Source organism: Oncorhynchus masou, chromosome 3 (assembly GCF_036934945.1).
Source record: "Oncorhynchus masou masou isolate Uvic2021 chromosome 3, UVic_Omas_1.1, whole genome shotgun sequence".
Taxonomy (NCBI): Eukaryota; Metazoa; Chordata; class Actinopteri; order Salmoniformes; family Salmonidae; genus Oncorhynchus; species Oncorhynchus masou.
In genome coordinates, this window is record NC_088214.1 from 49,295,803 (window position 1) to 49,316,633 (window position 20,831).

Genomic DNA, 20,831 nt, shown 5'->3' on the forward strand with positions numbered 1-20,831 from the left:
ATGAGATGAGTATGTAAACAAAGTGGCATAGTTTAAGTGGCTAGTGATACATGTATTACATAAAGATGCAGTAGATGATATAGAGTACAGTATATACGTATACATATGAGATGAATAATGTAGGGTATGTAAACATTATATTAGGTAGCATTGTTTAAAGTGGCTAGTGATATATTTTACATAATTTCCCATCAATTCCCATTATTAAAGTGGCTGGAGTTGAGTCAGTGTGTTGGCAGCAGCCACTCAATGTAACAGTCTGATGGCCTTGAGATAGAAGCTGTTTTTCAGTCTCTCGGTCCCAGCTTTGATGCACCTGTACTGACCTCGCCTTCTGGATGACAGCGGGGTGAACAGGCAGTGGCTCGGGTGGTTGTTGTCCTTGATGATCTTTATGGTCTTCCTGTAACATCAGGTGGTGTAGGTGTCCTGGAGGGCAGGTAGTTTGCCCCCGGTGATGCGTTGTGCAGACCTCACTACCCTCTGGAGAGCCTTACAGTTGTGGGCGGAGCAGTTGCTGTACCAGGCGGTGATACTGCCCGCCAGGATGCTCTCAATTGTGCATCTGTAGAAGTTTGTGAGTGCTTTTGGTGACAAGCCGAATTTCTTCAGCCTCCTGAGGTTGAAGAGGCGCTGCTGCGCCTTCTTCACGATGCTGTCTGTGTGGGTTTACCAATTCAGTTTGTCTGTGATTTGTATGCCGAGGAACTTAAAACTTACTACCCTCTCCACTACTGTTCCATCGATGTGGATAGGGGGGTGTTCCCTCTGCTGTTTCCTGAAGTCCACAATCATCTCCTTAGTTTTGTTGACGTTGAGTGTGAGGTTATTTTCCTGACACCACACTCCGAGGGCCACTGAGTCTTCTTGGGTATGACACTACAAGCTTGGCACACCTGTATTTGGGGAGTTTCTCCCGTTTCTCTCAGTAGATCCTCTCAAGCTCTGTCAGGTTGGATGGTGAGGGTTGCTGCACAGCTATTTTCAGGTCTCTCCAGAGATGTTCAATTGGGTTCAAGTCTGTGCTCTGGCTGGGCCACTCAAGGACATTCAGAGACTTGTCCTGAAGCCACTTTAGCATTGTCTTAGCTGTGTGCTTAGGGTCATTGTCCTGTTGGAACCTTCGCCCCAGTCTGAGATCCTGTGCACTGGAGCAGGTTTTCATCAAGGATCTCTCTGTACTTTGCTCCATTCATCTTTCCATCGATCCTGACTAGTCTACCAGTCCCTGCCGCTGAAAAACATTCCCATAGCATGATGCTGCCACCACTATGCTTCACGTTAGGGATGGTGCCAGGTTTCCTCCAGACGTGACGCTTGAAATTCAGGCCAAAGTTCAATATTGGCTTCACCAGACCAGACAATCTTGTTTCTCATGGTCTGAGACTCGTTTAGGTGCCTTTTGGCAAACTCCAAGTAGGCTATCATGTGCATTTTACTGAGGTGTGGCTTCCATCTGGCCATTCTACCATAAAGGCCTGATCGGTGGAGTGCTGCAGAGATGGTTTTCCTTCTTGAAGGTTCCCCATCTCGACAGAGTAACGCTAGAGCTTTGTCAGAGTGACCATCGGGTTCTTGGTCACCATCTTGACCAAGGAAGAGGAAGAGTCTTGGTGGTTCCAAACTTATTCCATTTAGGAATTATGGAGGCCAATGTGTTCTTGGGGACCTTCAATGCTGCAGACATTTTTGGTACCCTCCCTCAGATCTGTGCCTCAACACAATCCTGTCTCGGGGCTCTATGGACAATATCTTCGACCTCATGGCTTGGTTTTTGCTCTGACATGCACTGTCAACTATGGGACCTTATATAGACAGGTGTGTGCCTTTCCAAATCGAGTCCATAAAAAAAGGGACATGAATACTTACCGAATGCACTGTATATACAGTAGCAGAACAATATACTACTAACACCTATAATAAATACTACAGTTCTTCAAAGGGAATACTTACATATGGTGGGTGCAGTGAGGTGTTCGGAGTCACTTTGATATAAGGTGAGATTGTTGTTATGGGATCTTTCACATCTCCTCTTGAGTCATCAACTTCTTTGTATCCAACATACTGACAATTGTGTGAGGGATAAATTGCTCGAATGGCCCCAACAACAAATGCAGGCAAAGGGATTCGGTGTCCTCTTCTTAGCTTCTCCCCACATAAAACAAACTCCAAAAATAATCTATAGGCCACCATGCGGTATTGTCTGTAAGAGAATGATAAAAAGCCTATTAGACTTTCATGGGCAATCGTTGTGTACTGTCTGTATTCCTACTGTAGAAGCACAATGCAGAATATTACACATCTCACAAACACACAGTACCAATCAAAAGTTTGGACACTCCAACTCATTTAGAAATAATTAATGTTTTAACCTTTATTTAACTCGGCAAGTCAGTTAAGAACACATTCTTATTTACAATGACGGCCTAAGAACAGTGGGTTAACTGCCTTATTCAGGGGCAGAACGACGGATTTTTAAATTGTCAGCTCGGGGATTCGATCAAATAATCTTTCGGGTACTGGCCCAACGCTCTAACCACTAGGCTATCTGCCGCCCCGAGCTGTGGGTTTCTTTATTTTTACCATTTTCCACATTGTAGAATAATAGTGAAGACATCAAAACTACGAAATTACACATATGGAATGGAATCTACTGTTCGAGAAGACATCAAAACTATGAAATCAAAAAAAGTGTTAAGCAAAACAAAATATATTTGATATTTTACATTCTTCCAAGTAGCCACCCTTTGCCTTGATGACAGCTTTGCACACTCTCGGCATTCTCTCAACCAGCTTCATGAGGTAGTTGCCTGGAATAACATTTTAATTAACTGGCGTGCCTTCTTAAAAGTTAGTTTGTGGAATTTCTTTCCTTCTTAATGAATGTGTTTTAGCCAATCAGTTGTGTTGTGACAAGGTAGGGGTAGTATACAGAAGATAGTCCTATTTGGTAAAAGACCAAATCCATATTATGGCAAGAACAGCTCAAATAAACGAAGAGAAATGCCAGTCCATCATTACCTTAAAGACATGAAGGTCAGTCCATCTGGAACTTTTCAAGTGCAGTCGCAAAAAACATCCTTCCTTTTCTCTTTCTCATCATCAACAAAAATATTGATCCAGTTTTGCTCCTAATGAGATGCACTAAAGCTAGCTAACTTTATCTAACTAGCTATATCATTAGGCTACAGTACATGTTGGGTATTGCAAACAAAGCTGGCAAGCTTGGCTTGTAGTAGTACCAGCAAGCCCGTTATGGTTGAATTGATTACAAAATTCTGTACTGAACAACACTGTGTAAAAAGAGAGCATAAATTGCAAGCAAGCTAACGAGAGCAAAACACTGTAAAACACCGTACTCATTTGTCAGTTGCCCTCCTGGTCCAGATGGTCTAGGCTGCCACCACTAGTTGATCTTGGAGGTTCATAAAAACGTGCTGGAGCAGCACCCCTCTATCCACATGTGCGTCGAAACTTCGATTGTCCATGATCAAATTCGTGGCGGCACAGACATTCCTCTTCTGTCGACATTCGCATAGGCACCACCAGTCAGAGTCTGACCGTGTTACCGTATCGCTACTTGCTGGTCTCGCAATTCTTGTTCTCACTGTCTCAACTCATCTTCAGTTTTTTCTGGCTCAAATTTATAGGGCTGTATGTTCCTATGTAAAAGAACATCAAAAACGTTTTCAGCGGCCAGCTCTTGGAAAGAAGAATTATCAGAAGCAGCCATTGTAATTATTTGGCAATCTCGTATAGAGTGCAGAGTAACATAGCTCCCATGAACCTGTAGAAACTAGTACAGCCCCTGTTTTGAAAAGCCTGCCTTTGAGGGTGGGAACAAAATTGGACAAGGAAGTAGGGCTCCTGCCAGGAAGTAGCCAGGGAAAATGAGTCGACCTAGATAACCTGCAATGTCGTGGCAAATAGGAACATTGTTGAGAAAAGTCCAATCGTTCTATTGAACAAGGACAACCATATCTACTCGCTGCTAGCGTGAACGTGCAATTGGCGAAACACAAAGGCCACAATAATTGCTACAAAACATGATGACTCAATTCATTTTTATATCAGACAGCAGGCTCAATCAACCAATGACGTCATTGGTTGTCTATTCCGGTGAGAAAATGTAAAAATACCACTATGGTGCATAATTATGTCTGAAACACATTTCATCGCAGTTGTTGTGTTCTGTTTGTTGGGCAATTATTTCAAAGGATTGTGTGCTTTGTTGGGAGGTTCTGGTGATAAATGAGTCCACTTTGCTGGATTTAGTTGGGTGGCAACAGCCGGATTCTGTACAGAGAGCTCTCAGCTCTGTTTTGTAAGCAGTGCGCTCATGATTTATGGGGTTTGGAGTAGAGGTAGACCGATTATGATTTTTCAATGCAGATACCGATACCGATTATTGGAGGACAAAAAAAAGCTGTCAAAGGACACCAGAAACAAAATTTTAGACCTGCACCAGGCTGGGAAGACTGAATCTGCAATAGGTAAGCAGCTTGGTTTGAAGAAATCAACTGTGGGAGCAATTATTAGAAAATGGAAGACATACAAGACCACTGATAATCTCCCTTGATCTGGGGCTTCACGCAAGATCTCACCCCGTGGTGTCAAAATGATCACAAGAACGGTGAGCAAAAATCCCAGAACCATACCGGGGGACCTGCAGTGAATGACCTGCAGAGAGCTGGTACCAAAGTAACAAAGCCTACCATCAGTAACACACTACGCCGCCAGGGACTCAAATCCTGCAGTGCCAGACGTGTCCCCCTGCTTAAGCCAGTACATGTCCAGGACCATCTGAAGTTTGCTAGAGAGCATTTGGATGATCCAGAAGAAGATAGTGAGAATGTCATATGGTCAGATGAAACCAAAATAGAACTTTTTGGTAAAAACTCAACTCGTCGTGTTTGGAGGACGAAGAATGCTGAGTTGCATCCAAAGAACATCATACCTACTGTGAAGCATGCAAATATTTTGACAAACGTTACCTTATCTTAGTGAGATAGGATAAGTCATAATTACGTCATCATTACGTAAAATTCTGGCAAATAAGTTCTCAAAGAGTCAGGCGGCCCAAACTGTTGCATATACCCTGACTCTGCGTGCCATGAACGCAAGAGAAGTGACACAATTGGTTAATATTGCCTGCTAACCTGGATTTATTTTAGCTAAATATGCAGGTTTAAAAATATGTACTTATGTATTGATTTTAAGAAAGGCATTGATGTTTATGGTTAAGTACACATTGGAGCAACGACAGTCATTGATTGATTATTTTTTACAAAATAAGTTTAATGCTAGCTAGCAACTTACCTTGGCTTACTGCATTAACAGGCAGGCTCCTCTTGAGGCAGGTGGTGAGAGCGTTGGACTAGTTAACTGTAAGGTTGCAAGATTTGATCCCCCGAGCTGACAAGGTAAAAGTCTGTCGTTCTGCCTCGTTCCTAGGCCGTCATTGAAAATAAGAATGTGTTCTTAACTGACTTGCCTAGTTAAATAAAGGTGTAAATTATTCGATTTTTTTGGCAAAATCGGAGCCCAAAAATACTGATTTCCGATTGTTATGAAAACTTGAAATCGGCCCTAATTAATCGGCCATTCCGATTATTCGGTTGACCTCTAGTTTGGAGTCTCTGCTGTAACATAGTCAGTACAGTGTACCACCATTTGCACAAGGGTCCCAAAGCAGAGTGAGTTAAAAACGTCTTGATGCACCCATCTCGTTAGCGGGATCATTTACTGCAACATCAGCTGGGTTGCAGCGCGCCAAATTCAAATTAAATATATATTTTTTTCATGAAATCACAAGTGCAATATACCAAAACACAGCTTAGCTTGTTGTTAATCCACCTGGTGTGTCAGATTTCAATAAAGCTTTTCGGCGAAAGCTATCCAAGTGTTTATGTAAGAACATCTCTCTCAGTAGACAACATATTACAAACAGCGAGCCGCCAAGTAGATTGGTCACGAAAGTCAGAAAAGCAATAAATTAAATTGCTTATCTTTGATGATCTTCGGATGTTTGCACTCACGAGACTCCCAGTTACACAATAAATGTTCCTTTTGTTCCATAAAGATTATTTTTATATCCAAAATACCTCCATTTGGTGGGCGCATTATGTTCAGAAATCCACAAGCGCGAGCGGTCACGACATCTCAGACGGAAATTCCAAATAGTATCCGTAATGTCCACAGAAACATGTCAAACGTTTTTTTATAATCAATCCTCAGGTTGTTTTTTCAATATATAATCGATAATATATCAACCGGGAATTTAGCTTTGTCAATAGGAGAGAGAGATACAATGGCTGCTCCAAATTGTTGCGCAAGCAAAATTCTGGGGACACCCAGCTATCCACTGACGTGATGTGATCTTTCTTGCTCATTTTTCAAAATTAAAGCCTGAAACTATGTCTAAAGACTGTTCACAAAATGTGGAAGCCACAGGAAAAGGAATCTGGTTGATATCCCTTTAAATGGAGGGAAGGCTTTCAATGGAACTTGGAGCTTTCAAAATAGAGGCTACTTCCTGGTTGAATTTTCCTCAGGTTATTGCCTGCAATATCAGTTCTGTTATACTCACAGACAATATTTAGACAGTTTTGGAAACTTTAGAGTGTTTTCTATCCTAATCTGACAATTATATGCATATTCTAGATTCTGGGCCTGAGAAATAGGCAGTTCAATTTGGGTACGTTTTTCATCCAAAAATCAAAATACTGCCCCCTACACTCAACAGGTTAAAATTACTGGGTGTAAGGGCTAATTAGACCCTCAGCCACTTTGACCGAGCCAGCAAGGCTGCAGGCTTCAGAGCAAGTGCAATCCTGGCACGCAATGCGATATGTTTGGAGTTTATGCTATTTCATACAAAAGAATGGAGAGGCATGCCTAATTATATACACATAGCATTTGTTTATGTCTTATTTCGAGACTTGACACGTTACAAATGAAACCTCCCAAATGAAATGTTTAACTGTTACTGAGGATTATATCTTGTAAAATGACGGGGGGATTTGTTTGTTTGTAATTCCATGGTCGTTTTTATTTTTAAAAGTCAAATATGAATTGCATCATTCAGAAGTGTGTCCCGAAGATGATGGGTTTATTGATCCCATTCCCACTCTGGAAGTCACCCTCGAGTTTCGTCTGCAACACGTGGCAACGGTGGGCCCTCCGATTGAGTTAGTAGGGGCTAGGGGGTGGTTTAGGATTCACAGTTTCTCTCCCTCTCTCTCTTTATCCCTCTTCTCTTGTGGTTAATATCAAATGATCTGGAGCAGTCTCCCATTTCTTATTTCTATTAGTTTACAATTATAAACTTGTAAAAAAGGGAATGGGAGCAATATCGAATAAGGAACATGGCACTGTCTCTGCCTCGGCTCGCAGGCCTGCTCCAGCCCATGTCAAACACGTAGGCTTAGTAGCCCACTAGCAATCCACACAGGGTGCGGCCCCGCCGGTGCTGGGTTGACTTGAGCACTTTTCTACGCGATGGCGTGCATAGCTGGCATTGGTCCTGAAACCGTTTATTTCTGTGCTCAGTTTTATTAGGCCCAATCTTGTGTTTACTAAGGGTATTTTCACACTTTGTCTCTTACAGCAACTTTTTGTAAACTAAGTGCGGTTCGCTTCATTTTTTGTTCAGTCTGAATTTTCCAAAGGAACTCCGACCACTCAAATGAGCCCCCGAAGCGAACCAGCTCAAGAGGGGGTCGCTTGAATTCTGTGTTCCGGTGTGCTGTTTTTGGATATTGTTTAGCGATTGTCAAGGATACACAGAAATTCCAAAATATGTGTGGAGTTTTCTACTGACACGATGTTCAGATTATTAGTTTGCAATTGTCGAAGAGCGCTTCATCAGCAGTGCATTCGATTGTGGGGTTTGAATGGTGTGATAAGACCACATTTTGTGAGGTCATTGCTATTCGGTATCCCTGGGACGTCCCAACCCTGACGTTACCCTATTGACGTTGACATTTAAAATGGTTAAGGTAAGGGTTAAAGTTAGGTAAGGGTTATGGTTATGGTTAAGGTTAGGATTTAGGGTAGGGATGTCCCAAGGATTCCGGAAAGCTCTAATCACAAAATCAATGCTAGGTCTTAAAGGAGCAGTGCCCTGCATTGGGTGTAGAATTTTCAATTACAGCATTATTTAATCTGCAGTATTCTTATGCTATTTACTCTGTCACTGATAATATTTACATGTTAATATCTTCTGATTATAATTATTATGTATTATCTTTTAACTAAATGCAATCTATTCGCTTCCAAAATGTAAGTCGGTATATCTAGCTGTCCGATAACATGATCTGATGGAATGGCTTATCTGGCACTTTGTAAAAACCCAGAGTGCATTGAGTGAATGTTGAAAAAAGATCTTGGTTCCCGTCTGAACATAGCATTGTGAATGCAAAAAGGCCCACAAAATAGGTGAAGTGAACTGGCAAAAGAGTTGAGTCCTCATTCAAAGGCAAGGGCAGAGTGAATACAAAGAGTTACGTACGTATATTAAATTTCACATTAATGAGGACTGAGATTGGTTATTTTAAAGAGGCCTATATGTGAAAACAACCTAATTTATTTGCAACACTTGTTTTCTCTCTCTGACACACCTGTTATTATGCAGTGCAAAGAAATGTATGCGCTGTTGACAGCAGGATTTGTTTTGCAAACAGCCATGATTTCAATGAAGTTAGGCTGCAGTGACACTGTTACTGAATCTTGTCCTATGCTTAACTACTCATCACATTAGGAATTGAATTGTATTGTTAGTCTGCATAGATCTCCCTAAAACATTTCTTTTTCGATCAGCACCAACATTTTCGATCAAAACAACTTCCCACGGCTATGGATTGCAATTATTTCCCCTTCACCAAGAAGTGTCCACTCATTCACTCCCCTTCACACAGTTAAAAGCTTTGGATTGGTGCAACCATGTCCGGAAGGACAAATTCCTTTCCTCTGTCCATTCCTTATAAATCCATGAAGGGAAGTGTGCAATCACACACTTCGGGAGAAGGGTAGAGAATCTCACCGCAGCCCTATAACATAGTCAGTTACAATATTTTTTGGAACGGATCATTTGCTAAAAGTCGTTCATTATACTGTAGCCTACTTAGGCTGTTGTTGATCAATCTGGAAAGTCTGGACGTGTATTTTTGGGTTGTTGAATCACTCTCAGGATAACATTAGTATTCGCTGACTACAAACGTGTATATTTTATATTCTTTCTCTTGTCTCTTAGAACAACATGATGGGGACCTCGCATCCTGGATCAATAGTGAACGATTCCTTAATTACCTCCAGATTGACAGCTACACTTTGTATGAAATGGGAGATACAAGTATGTTACACTCTCTCATTCACACACAGATACGCACACACACACACACACACACACACACACACACACACACACACACACACACACACACACACACACACACACACACACACACACACACACACACACACACACACACACACACACACACACACACACACACACACACACACACACACACACACACACACACACACACACAGCAAGCATGGTAGAGGATGTGCTTTACCAGTAAATAACTTTGAATTAGAAGATTTCAATAGAATGGATGTCTTTGTGTGTCTACTTGTCTACCACAAGGGGGCAAGCAACAGTGTTCAATATTCAGTGAGTGTATGAACTAGTGCATTACATTGCTATTAATTCTTAGAGTGTGGCTTTAATGAATCAGATATGAATAAAATCCTATGTGAATGGTGGTTATGAAGTGAAGTTAAATGTGTTTGTTTTGGTGTTTTATGTGTGTTCCTCACCATAGGATATGTTTTGGTGTTTTATGTGTGTTCCTCACCATAGGAAATGTTTTGGTGTTTTATGTGTGTTCCTCACCATAGGATATGTTTTGGTGTTTTATGTGTGTTCCTCACCATAGGATATGTTTTGGTGTTTTATGTGTGTTCCTCACCATAGGATATGTTTTGGTGTTTTATGTGTGTTCCTCACCATAGGTTATGTTTTGGTGTTTTATGTGTGTTCCTCACCATAGGATATGTTTTGGTGTTTTATGTGTGTTCCTCACCATAGGATATGTTTTGGTGTTTTATGTGTGTTCCTCACCATAGGATATGTTTTGGTGTTTTATGTGTGTTCCTCACCATAGGAAATGTTTTGGTGTTTTATGTGTGTTCCTCACCATAGGATATGTTTTGGTGTTTTATGTGTGTTCCTCACCATAGGATATGTTTTGGTGTTTTATGTGTGTTCCTCACCATAGGAAATGTTTGGTGTTTTATGTGTGTTCCTCACCATAGGATATGTTTTGGTGTTTTATGTGTGTTCCTCACCATAGGATATGTTTTGGTGTTTTATGTGTGTTCCTCACCATAGGATATGTTTTGGTGTTTTATGTGTGTTCCTCACCATAGGATATGTTTTGGTGTTTTATGTGTGTTCCTCACCATAGGATATGTTTTGGTGTTTTATGTGTGTTCCTCACCATAGGATATGTTTTGGTGTTTTATGTGTGTTCCTCACCATAGGATATGTTTTGGTGTTTTATGTGTGTTCCTCACCATAGGATATGTTTTGGTGTTTTATGTGTGTTCCTCACCATAGGATATGTTTTGGTGTTTTATGTGTGTTCCTCACCATAGGATATGTTTTGGTGTTTTATGTGTGTTCCTCACCATAGGATATGTTTTGGTGTTTTATGTATGTTCCTCACCATAGGAAATGTTTGGTGTTTTATGTGTGTTCCTCACCATAGGATATGTTTTGGTGTTTTATGTGTGTTCCTCACCATAGGATATGTTTTGGTGTTTTATGTGTGTTCCTCACCATAGGCAAACTGGTGGCTCTGGCTATAGTGGATGAGAGAAACCCTACTGAGGAGAGCATCCGGTATGAGTATCTCTTTATCCCAATATAATTTAAGGGGTAGTTCACCTGAATTACACATTTACCTCATATGTGCTACAATTCAAGTTACACATGTAGATCTCAAGTTTCCATTAGGACAAGATAAATATGTGATAAATATTGTGCTCAAAACATATTAACAGCCTATTCTTATTAATCAAATATTCCTCCCAACCCAGTTACAAGACCATGGTGGAAAGAGTGGCCACTGAATACAAGGACCTCTATAGCAAGTGAGTTTATCTGAAACAGAGCGAAACGGGGAGTTACTATCTGAACTTGCCCAATAAGAAATGACTATTTTCGTTTTATTTTGCAATAAGTTTTGCTACGATGTATCATAATGAACATGGTCCTGATGTCTTCCCAGAGAATTCCAGTTTGGTCACATGGACGGAAACGAGTACATCAATGGCCTCATCATGGAGTGAGTGGTCATATCTCTTTTCTGCCCTTATTTAAAATTCAGAAGTAGCTAGAGTTTTTGCACAAATCCACAATTGACATCAATACATAATATAAGCGATTGTTGTGTTAAGTGTTAATCTTTGGTTCGGGCAATGGTTCTCCAGGACCTGGCCTGCCTAGTAGTGCCTTCCATACACAGCACAGTGGCACAGTGGTTCAGGACAGGTGGGGTAGAGCCATAGATTTACAGTAGAAATGCCCATCCAAGAAGTTTAAAGGTCTTTGGCCACAGACTAAATGATGTCAAATCACGTAAAATTTTGCTGTAGCTTTGATTGGACTGATAATGTCAACATACTTTTAAAATCCTGGCTAGCTAGATAAGCAGTCGGAATCATAAATCACATCAATTATCTACTGGAAAATATTTTTCCTTGTCATATAAAAATAAATTAGAGAAATCTTCTCAGTGGTCATTGGCCATTGGGCATACATATTACACAAGTTGGAAATCGCAAATTCAACAATGAGGGTGTTGGAAGGAAGCAGTGGCTAACTGTGAGCATCGCAAAGCAATCACTATTTTGCTTCACCTGCATGCTATTTGGTGGAGAGGGTGGGTGGTCCATGTCTGGGTTTAAAGATTTAGAACATCTGTCTGAAAGGGACTCAAAATATGAGAATTGTGCATCACATCTAGATAACGTTGATAAACTGGGACTTCTGGGGAAACCAAACATTGTGGCTAGACACCACCAGCATATAGATAGACACCAGCATATAGATGATCAACCTTCACAACCAACAAACGGAGGAGAATAGGTATGTGCTTGCCAAAATTATAGCATGCATTAAATTGTGTGGCTAAACGAATAAGGATATAGCAGTGCATTAAGGTTTTCAGACCTCTTTACTTTTTCTGCTTTGTTAGGTCCCAGGCAGTAATTGAGGCTGGATGAACTGTTTCGCTGCCAGCCTTATTCTAAAATTAATTTAGTTGTTTTTTTCCCATTATCAATATACACACAATACCCCATATTGACAAAGCAATAACACGTTTTAGATTTTTTTTTGCAAATGTATTAAAAAATAAGAAACTGAAATATCACATTTACATAAGTATTCAGACCCTTTACTCTACTTTGTTGAAACGCCTTTGGCAGCGATTATAGCCTCAGATCTTATTGAATATGATGCTACATGCTTGGCACACCTGCATTTGGGGAGTTTCTCCCATTCACCTCTGTAGATCCTCTCAAGCTCTTTCAGGTTGGATGGGGAGTGTCGCTGCACAGCTATTTTCAGGTCTCTCCAGAGATGTTTGATCGTGTTCAAGTCCGGGCTCTGGCCTGGCCACTCAAGGACATTCAGAGAATTGTCCCAAAGCCACTCCTGCGTTGTCTTGGCTGTGTGCTTAGGGTCGTTGTCCTGTTGGAAGGTGAACCTTCGCCACAGTCTGAGGTCCTGAGCGTTCTGGAAAGGTTGTCATCAAGGATCTCTCTGCACTTTGCTCTGTTCATCTTTCTCTCGATCGTGATTAGTCTACCAGTCCCTGCTGCTAAAAAAAAAACATCCACACAGCATGATGCTGCCACCGCCATGCTTCACCGTAGGGATGGTGCCAGGTTTCCTCCAGAACATAATGCTTGGCATTCAGGCCAAAGAGTTCAATCTTGATTTCGTCAGACCAGAGAATCTTGTTTCTCCTGGTCTGAGAGTCTTTGGGTGCCTTTTGGCAAACTCCAAGCGGGCTGTCATGTGGTTTCCGTCTGGCCATTCTAACATAAAGGCCTGATTATTTTGAATGCTGCAGAGATGGTTGTCCTTCTGGAATGTTCTCACATCTCCACAGAGGAAGTCTGGAGCTCACCTCCCTGACAAAGGCTCTTCTCCCCCGATTGCTCAGTTTGGCCGGGCTGCCAGCTCTAGGAAGAGTCTTGGTGGTTCCAAACTTCTTTCATTTAAGAATGATGGAGGCCACTGTGTTTTTGGGGACCTTCAATGGTGCAGACATTTTATGGTACCCTTCCCCAGATCTGTGCTTCAACACAATTATGTCTCGGAGCTCTACGGACAATTCCTTCCACCTCATGGCTTGGTTTTTGCTCTGACATGCATTGCCAACTGTGGGACCTTATATAGACAGGTGTGTGCCTTTCCAAATCATGTCCAATCAATTTAATTTACCACAGGTGGACTCCAATCAAGTTGTAGAAACATCTAAAGGGGATGATCAATGGAAAGTCTAATTTCAAGTCTAATAGCAAAGGATCTGAATAATTATGTAAATAACGTATTTCTGTTTTTAATCTTTAATACTTTTGCAAAAATGTCCAAAAAACAGGTTTTGCTTTGTCATTATGGGGTATTGTGTGTAGATTGATGAAAATGTGTATGTATTTAATCCTTTTTACAATAAGATTGTAACGTAACAAAATGTGGAAAAAGTCAAGGTGTCTGAATACTTTCCGAATTTACTTTAGGCTACCGTCCGTCTCAGCTCATGTCTTAATCAAAATGACGTCTGGATTCTTATCTGCTCATCGTTCCATTATGCCGTAGTTTGTACATCTCCATTGTTATGTTGCTTAAATAGGTCTCATTAGGATTATTCATCATTTTAGGTAATGATGCATTTCATTGGTTTCCTTAATTTGTGTATTATAATAGTTCATGTGGTTTTCTCCATGAGGAGGGATACTATGTAATGCTGTTGGGTCTGTAACCATGTTTGCCAGTGAGTCTCTTCCCATTCAAAATCAAAATGTTATGTTCACAAAAAGTTCAGGAATGGACCCATGTAATTCCAGTTCATATTGTGAGGGTTGTTTTGTTTGTGCAATGCGCTGTCTGTGTGTCAGTAAATTGTCAATAAAAGTGGATCCTCATAATTGTATTTTCCTTCCCTTTAAGACCACATAATAAAATACTTCAAATGGTAGGCTAACCGCTGAGTCTCTCTCTCTCTCTCTCTCTCAAATAGTCATACCTCGTCGCAGCTCGTTTGTTTACACTTGCTTATAGTTTGAGCTACTTGTGTTAATGATAAAATAACAAACATGATGAATTTACTGAACATAAATGTAATAATGTTGGTGCATGGTTCAAAAGTCAAAACAAATGTCGGCATTCATTATTATTGAGGGAGAATACGGTTCTTGTCGAGTTACATGAATACACAAGGAGTCAGTAGAGACCATATTTATTTAAGCAAGTCAGCCATATCAGCTATTTAAAGAAAAAAAACCTGGATTAACTGTTTTTCTGCCAGACAAGGCTCCGCTGATAGCCATGTGTAGCGGTGGCAACGATTCACTCTGTGGTGCTGAAAAGAAAGCTCTGCTGTTGGGACAGCTTTATGTAGGCCCTAGCAGTTTGTGGGCACCGTTTGTGGTGCATTTAATGTATTGTTTATTGTTGTGTTGTGTAGTGGCTTCACTGAAATTGCCACTGACACAGCGTGTTGACAACTAACCCTGAACCCTATGTGTATGTGTTGACAGAGAACTGGCCATGCCCTCTATTATCGTGCTCAACGTGTCTAACGATGGATATTTCCTACCGCCCAACAAAGTGGAGACAAAGGAACAGCTGGTGAAGTTCATCGATGGAGTGTCGAAGGGCCGGATTAAAGTCAGTCTAACTAAACCTAAATCTGACCTGGGATGAAATTGTATTTGAAATCTTTGAAATACTTTACCTGTGCTTGATTAAGCTTGCCCAGCACAATATAAACATTAGAATTGTTCCAAAGTGCAAGCCCTGTCAATTTCATTGAAGCTCAAACAAACACAGGTTTAAAAAATGTAAAACACAGAGAAGCATGTTCAAATATGATACATTTGATGCAATGTGTAGTGTCCATCGAAACATTGTAAATTACCCAATAACATTTGTGATATCCAACATGAACAACATTAATAATCTTGTTTCAATCAGTCCCAGGGAGGGAATGGATACTATCAATGCTTTATAAGGATTGCGTTCAACACCAAAACGACTGTTACAGTAAGTCACAGAACATGTTGGCACAAGCCTTTCATTTTCACTTTGACATACAGTTGAAGTCGGAAGTTTACATACACTTAGGTTGGAGTCATTAAAACTCTATTTTCAACCACTCCACAAATTTCTTATTTAACAAACTATAGTTTTGGCAAGTCGGTTAGGACATCTACTTTGTGCATGACAAGTAATTTTTCCAACAATTGTTAACAGACAGATTATTTCACTTATAATTCACTGTATCACAATTCCAGTGGGTCAGACGTTTACATACACTAAGTTGACTGTGGCTTTAAACAGAATATTCCGGAAAAGTATGTCATGGCTTTAGAAGCTTCTGATTGACATCATTTGAGTCAATTGGAGGTGTACCTGTGTCACGAATATTACCGACGGTGGCTCCCCTTCTGGTTCGGGTGGCACTCGGCGGTCGTCGTCGCCGGTCTACTAGCTGCCACCGATCCTTTGTTCTGTGTTCGTTTGGTTTTGTCTAATTGGTTTCACCTGTTCCTTGTTTGGTTGTTAGGGTGGGGTTATTTAAGTTTGTTTAGCCCGCTTCTGTTTGTGCGGGCTTGTTCATTCTGTATGTGTTAGAGTGGTTAGTGTTTTCATCGGGTTTCTCGCTGTCCTTATAGTTCACGTAAGGGTACATTTTTGTTTTTGTAGTTATACCAGGTTTAGGTATACTATTTTTGTTCCTGTGTTTATTTTGGACATTAAAGCGTGTTTTTCCTGCATCCTTTGCTCTCTGCGCCTGACTCCACACCTATTCACTCATTGAGCGTTACAACCTGTGGATATATTTCAAGGCCTACCTTCAAACTCAGTGCCTCTTTGCTTGACATCATGGGGAAATCTAAAGAAATCAGCCCTCAGAAATAAAATTGTAGACCTCCACAAGTCTAATTTCTAAACGCCTGATGGTAACTGTTTGGCAATAATGACCATCGTTATGTTTGGAGGAAAAAGGGGAACGCTTGCAAGTCGAAGAACACCATCCCAACCGTGAAGCACGGGGGTGGCAGCACCATGTTGTGGGGGTGATTTGCTGCAGGAGGGACTGACCCAAGTTAAAAAATTTAAAGGCAATGCTAGCAAATACTAATTTAGCAGTATGCAAACTTCTGACCCACTGGGAAGCGGAAATAAATCATCCTCTCTACTATTATTCTGACATTTCATATTCTTAAAATAAAGTGGTGATCCTAACTGACCTAAAACAGGGAATATTTACTGGGATTAAATGTCAGGAATTGTGAAAAACTGAGTTGAAATGTATTTGGCTACGGTGTATGTAAACTTCTGACTTCAACTGTAATTACATTTTATCAGTGCTGTTGTATAATGGATATATTTTTGTATAGCAAAGTATGGCTTTGCCTTAACCCTGTGCTCTGACCACAAGATCAACTCCACCAATCTACACTCTCTCTCTCTCTCTCTCTCTCAGAATATATTTACCAATGCGCCCCTTTTGGGCGCCTTCCTCGTCGTTGTTTTCTGCGGTGGCGGAAGTGCCTTGTGTTACGGCCTATGCATGGCCTGGCGCTCAATGAGAAACACAGAGTCGATGAGAGACACAGAGGACGAGGAACCAATAACTGGGGAGAGGGTGGAGCCAAAGCAGCTCAAAGGTCCTGGGGACGACAACAAGACTGAGATGAAAGTGAAGAATCCGGCAGAGAAGAAGGCCGATTAAGTATGAAGTGGTATGAAGTATGACGTTTTTTAATTGAAATGCCCTCGTGGCCATGTCTCCCTCATAAAATACGTATGAATTCTGACCTCAATAGGACTTCCTGGATAAATAAAGGTTAAATAAAAAATAAAATAAACCCCTACCCCTTAGCCCCTCTTGTAGATATAAGAAAATGGGATAGGTTTAAATAAGCAATATGGTAATAACTTTAATTGCCTTCCTATAGACTGTGTGGTGTTTTCGCCATATTGCTTCAACGTACCCTAGGGAGGAGGTACTAGGGGTCAATTGGCGATTCAGGGTGAGCAGTTATCCTGAGTATGTTCAGCGATACTTGAATTTCTACGTCATTAATCATTTTCTAAGAAATTATTGGGGTTTTGTTGCATCACTCCACACTCTTATTTATTTGATTTGGACTTTTTCATCATATATTTTTATTTGAAACATTCATTAATGAATGAATGTCAATTCAATGTTGTTGAAGACATTGAATTGTAGGGCCTATATAAACCGGAAATGTCTTCACAGTGGGTTACAGGAGACAATTACAGTGAAAATGTTCTATTTTGTTCCACTGTGGTGTTAGTTTTTTAGTACCATCAATAAACCCAGCAAACAATTCTAGGTAGAGAACATTTTTGTAATGTTACCTGTAATGTTCTCCTGATTGTATCCAGTTTGTGCCCACTTTTCTGTTAGTTAGGGGAACATTCTATGTATGCTAGCAAAAATTCCTGAGAACCTATTTAACATGTTTTGGCGTTACAGATTAAATGCGATGCCATGTTCTCACAAAATCCTATATTAAAGAGCAATTTCACCACTTTTCAACTTAATTTGAATTATCTAGCACAATACCAGCGACTACATATGTGAATAGGGAGCTTTCTACACGATAATATCATCAAAAAAGTGATTTTAAACACTATGAAATTCGCAGTGATGTGGGGAGCAAGAAAATATTGTCTAGAAACTTGTTGCAAGTTTTGAAAACCACTTTTAATCTTACCCTGTGATGTCACAGAGAAGTGTTTTTTTTCCTTTTCTTTTTAACCACAGATCATAGAAATGTGCAGTTTTCGTATCACGTAGACACCGGTATGTTGCTGGAGATAATGAATATGAGGTTGAAAGTGGTGGAATTGCCCATTAATGTTCGAGACACATTTCATTGGAACTTTCCCAAGTCCAGTTTTCTGAGGGTTAGGAGAATATTCCATCAAAGTCCCACCAAACATACACAGAACATGGTTGCCATGACTGTTCTCAGAATATAGATATTAATCCAGGCCACCAAAGCTTTCAATTGAGTGGGCCAAAAGTACTTTTTTTAATTGGGTAAGCCCAGGCCACCTTTGTCTTTGGGTTAAAAAAAACACTTTGAGTCTCGCTCTAGGTCTCTTGTTTTGCCATATGAATGTGGAAATAAGCTTATGAAACAGCTTGAAGGTAGACACAGGGACTCGAATGGGTAATGCATGAAATGGAATGAGCAATCTGGGCAACATATTCATTCTTACCATTTCCACCCTACCAATTAAAGAAAGTGGCAGATCTTCCCAAATCTGTCTTAATCTGTGAGATCAGTTTAGTATAGTTTCCTGAGTAAAGCTGTGATGCGCAGGGTGTTAAAAATAATACTCAAATATCTAAACCCTTGTCTAGACCAATGAAAGGACAAATCTTTATTCAACTGAGAGGGCCAATTTCCTGAATCATCATAGCTTCTGACTTTGCTTCCCTGACTTTATACCTAGGCTGTTCTTCAAAGCACCTCAAACCGTGTAAGAGTTTAGGGATAAAGGATAAAGGGATTTTTAAATACAGCAAAATATCATATGCAAAGAGGGATATCTTGTGTGTCACACCTTCATCCACTATACCTTAAATTTGTGGGTTCATCATCATTTCTGCCAGTGGCTCAATATTTAGAGAAAATTATGCTAGTTTCTCTTTTCAGGCTGAAGAATTGTGAGCTGTAACCTTTCAATGAATCCCATACTCAATAGTGTTTGTTTTAGGTATAACCAATCAACTATAATGCACAAAATCCATTTAAGCTGAGATGTATTAAATGTTTGTTGTCTACCCTTTGTCAGTGATTGAATGTTTAATACTCTCCTAATATTGTTGGAAATGTGTCTGCCAGGTATACAACCTGTCTGATCTGGGTTAATCATTTTTATGTTTCGGAATTCTTTCAGTAATTATTGTGGATAACAATTTCAGGTCCGTGGGGAGAAGACTAAAAGGCCAAAATGAGCTTCAGTGGGAAGGACTTTAACCTTTCATATAGATTACTGTAATGGTTGCCTCCTACCACGGGTTGCTCTCCCTTTGATAATTCACAATCGCAGTATTTACTCTGCACAGAACTGGGCTCTTATAAAATTCACTTCGGTATCCATCGGTCCCTGGTGATATTATTTTTCAATCCCTTAATGGCTTCGTCAATCTCGCTTTCTGTAACTATCCGTGTCATTTCGTCCTCTGATTATTTAGTGAGATTTAAGTTAGACAAAAGGGTTCTATTTTGTTCTTGTTTATGGTCTTGTTCTGATGAATCGTAAAGGTCTTTATAATATGCTCCAAATGCCTCTGCAATGTCTCTTGGTTCTGCTTTAGAGAAGGGATGAATTATTTTAGGGACTACTCTGCTAGCCTGGGATTTTTGTAGCTGAAAGGCTAACAATCGTCTGGCTCTATTACCCACCTCATAATATCTTTGATTATTAAATCTAACTGCCCCTTATACTTTGTAAATCAATAACTCATCTAATTTTGCCTACATTCATTCAATTTATGCAATATATCATCATCCCTTGTTTTTTATGTTCTCTTTTTTATCCCCAAACCCTGCTGTTTTTCTTCTTAATTTGGCACACAAGCAATTATCTTCCCTCTTAATACTGCCTTTGCCCCTTCCCACAAAATAGATGATGATACGTAATCATTATCACTTAGGGTAATCTTGTAACTCTTGTTTTACTATATGGTCTGTCAATATGTTTAATGCTATATTTCTCTACTTTATGTAAATACTGCTTGGATATACAAAATAAGTATACAAATAAGTATATTCTGGAGTAGCTGTCATGAAATTTAGAAAAACCTAAGTCCTTCATTCTGGGATTCTTAAAATGCCAAGTATCAATAAGCCCTAATTAGATTGTTTTTTCAATATGCAGGAAGTCGGTGTCACGTTCTGACCTTTATTTCCTTTGTTTTGTATTTATTTAGTATGGTCAGGGCGTGAGTTGGGTGGGCAGTCGATGTTTGATTTTCTATGATTTGGGATTTCTATGTTTCGGCCTAGTATGGTTCTCAATCAGAGGCAGGTGTCATTAGTTGTCTCTGATTGAGAATCATACTTATGTAGCCTGGGTTGCACTGTTTGTTGGTGGGTGATTGTCTATGTTGATGGCTTGTTTCAGCGCAGCTCGCATTAGCTTCACGGTTGTTAGTTTGTTTACTGTTTTTTTTTTGTATAGTGTTTCTGTGTTCAGTTCTTTCTTTAATTAAAACATTCAACATGAACACATATCACGCCGCATATTGGTCCTCCGATCCTTCTCGCCTCTCCTCTTCAGATGAAGAGGAAGACGACCGTGGCAGTCGGTCAAGCTTGTAATTCTGTATGCATTTAAAGTTCCCGCCAACAATAACCATCCCTTTTGCAGTGTCTGCTATTACAGTTGCGATATCTGTAAAGAACTCTGGCTTGTCTTAATTTGGTGCATACAGGTTCAGAATATTAATGTCTGTGCCACCTACTGACCCCACTAC

The 20,831-nt window shown here is 40.2% G+C and overlaps 1 protein-coding gene across 1 annotated transcript in view; it reads left to right on the forward strand.

The window, feature by feature from the left end:
- Positions 1-20,831, forward strand: part of tmx3a (thioredoxin related transmembrane protein 3a) — a 37,432-nt gene that overhangs the window by 14,998 nt on the left and 1,603 nt on the right. Inside the window, exons 10-16 of the mRNA XM_064943454.1 lie at positions 9,254-9,352; positions 10,855-10,912; positions 11,110-11,163; positions 11,301-11,357; positions 14,842-14,971; positions 15,278-15,346; positions 16,794-17,052. Coding sequence (XP_064799526.1) covers positions 9,254-9,352; positions 10,855-10,912; positions 11,110-11,163; positions 11,301-11,357; positions 14,842-14,971; positions 15,278-15,346; positions 16,794-17,042 — 716 coding nt within the window. The 3' untranslated portion in view covers positions 17,043-17,052. The remainder of the gene's footprint in view (positions 1-9,253; positions 9,353-10,854; positions 10,913-11,109; positions 11,164-11,300; positions 11,358-14,841; positions 14,972-15,277; positions 15,347-16,793; positions 17,053-20,831) is intronic.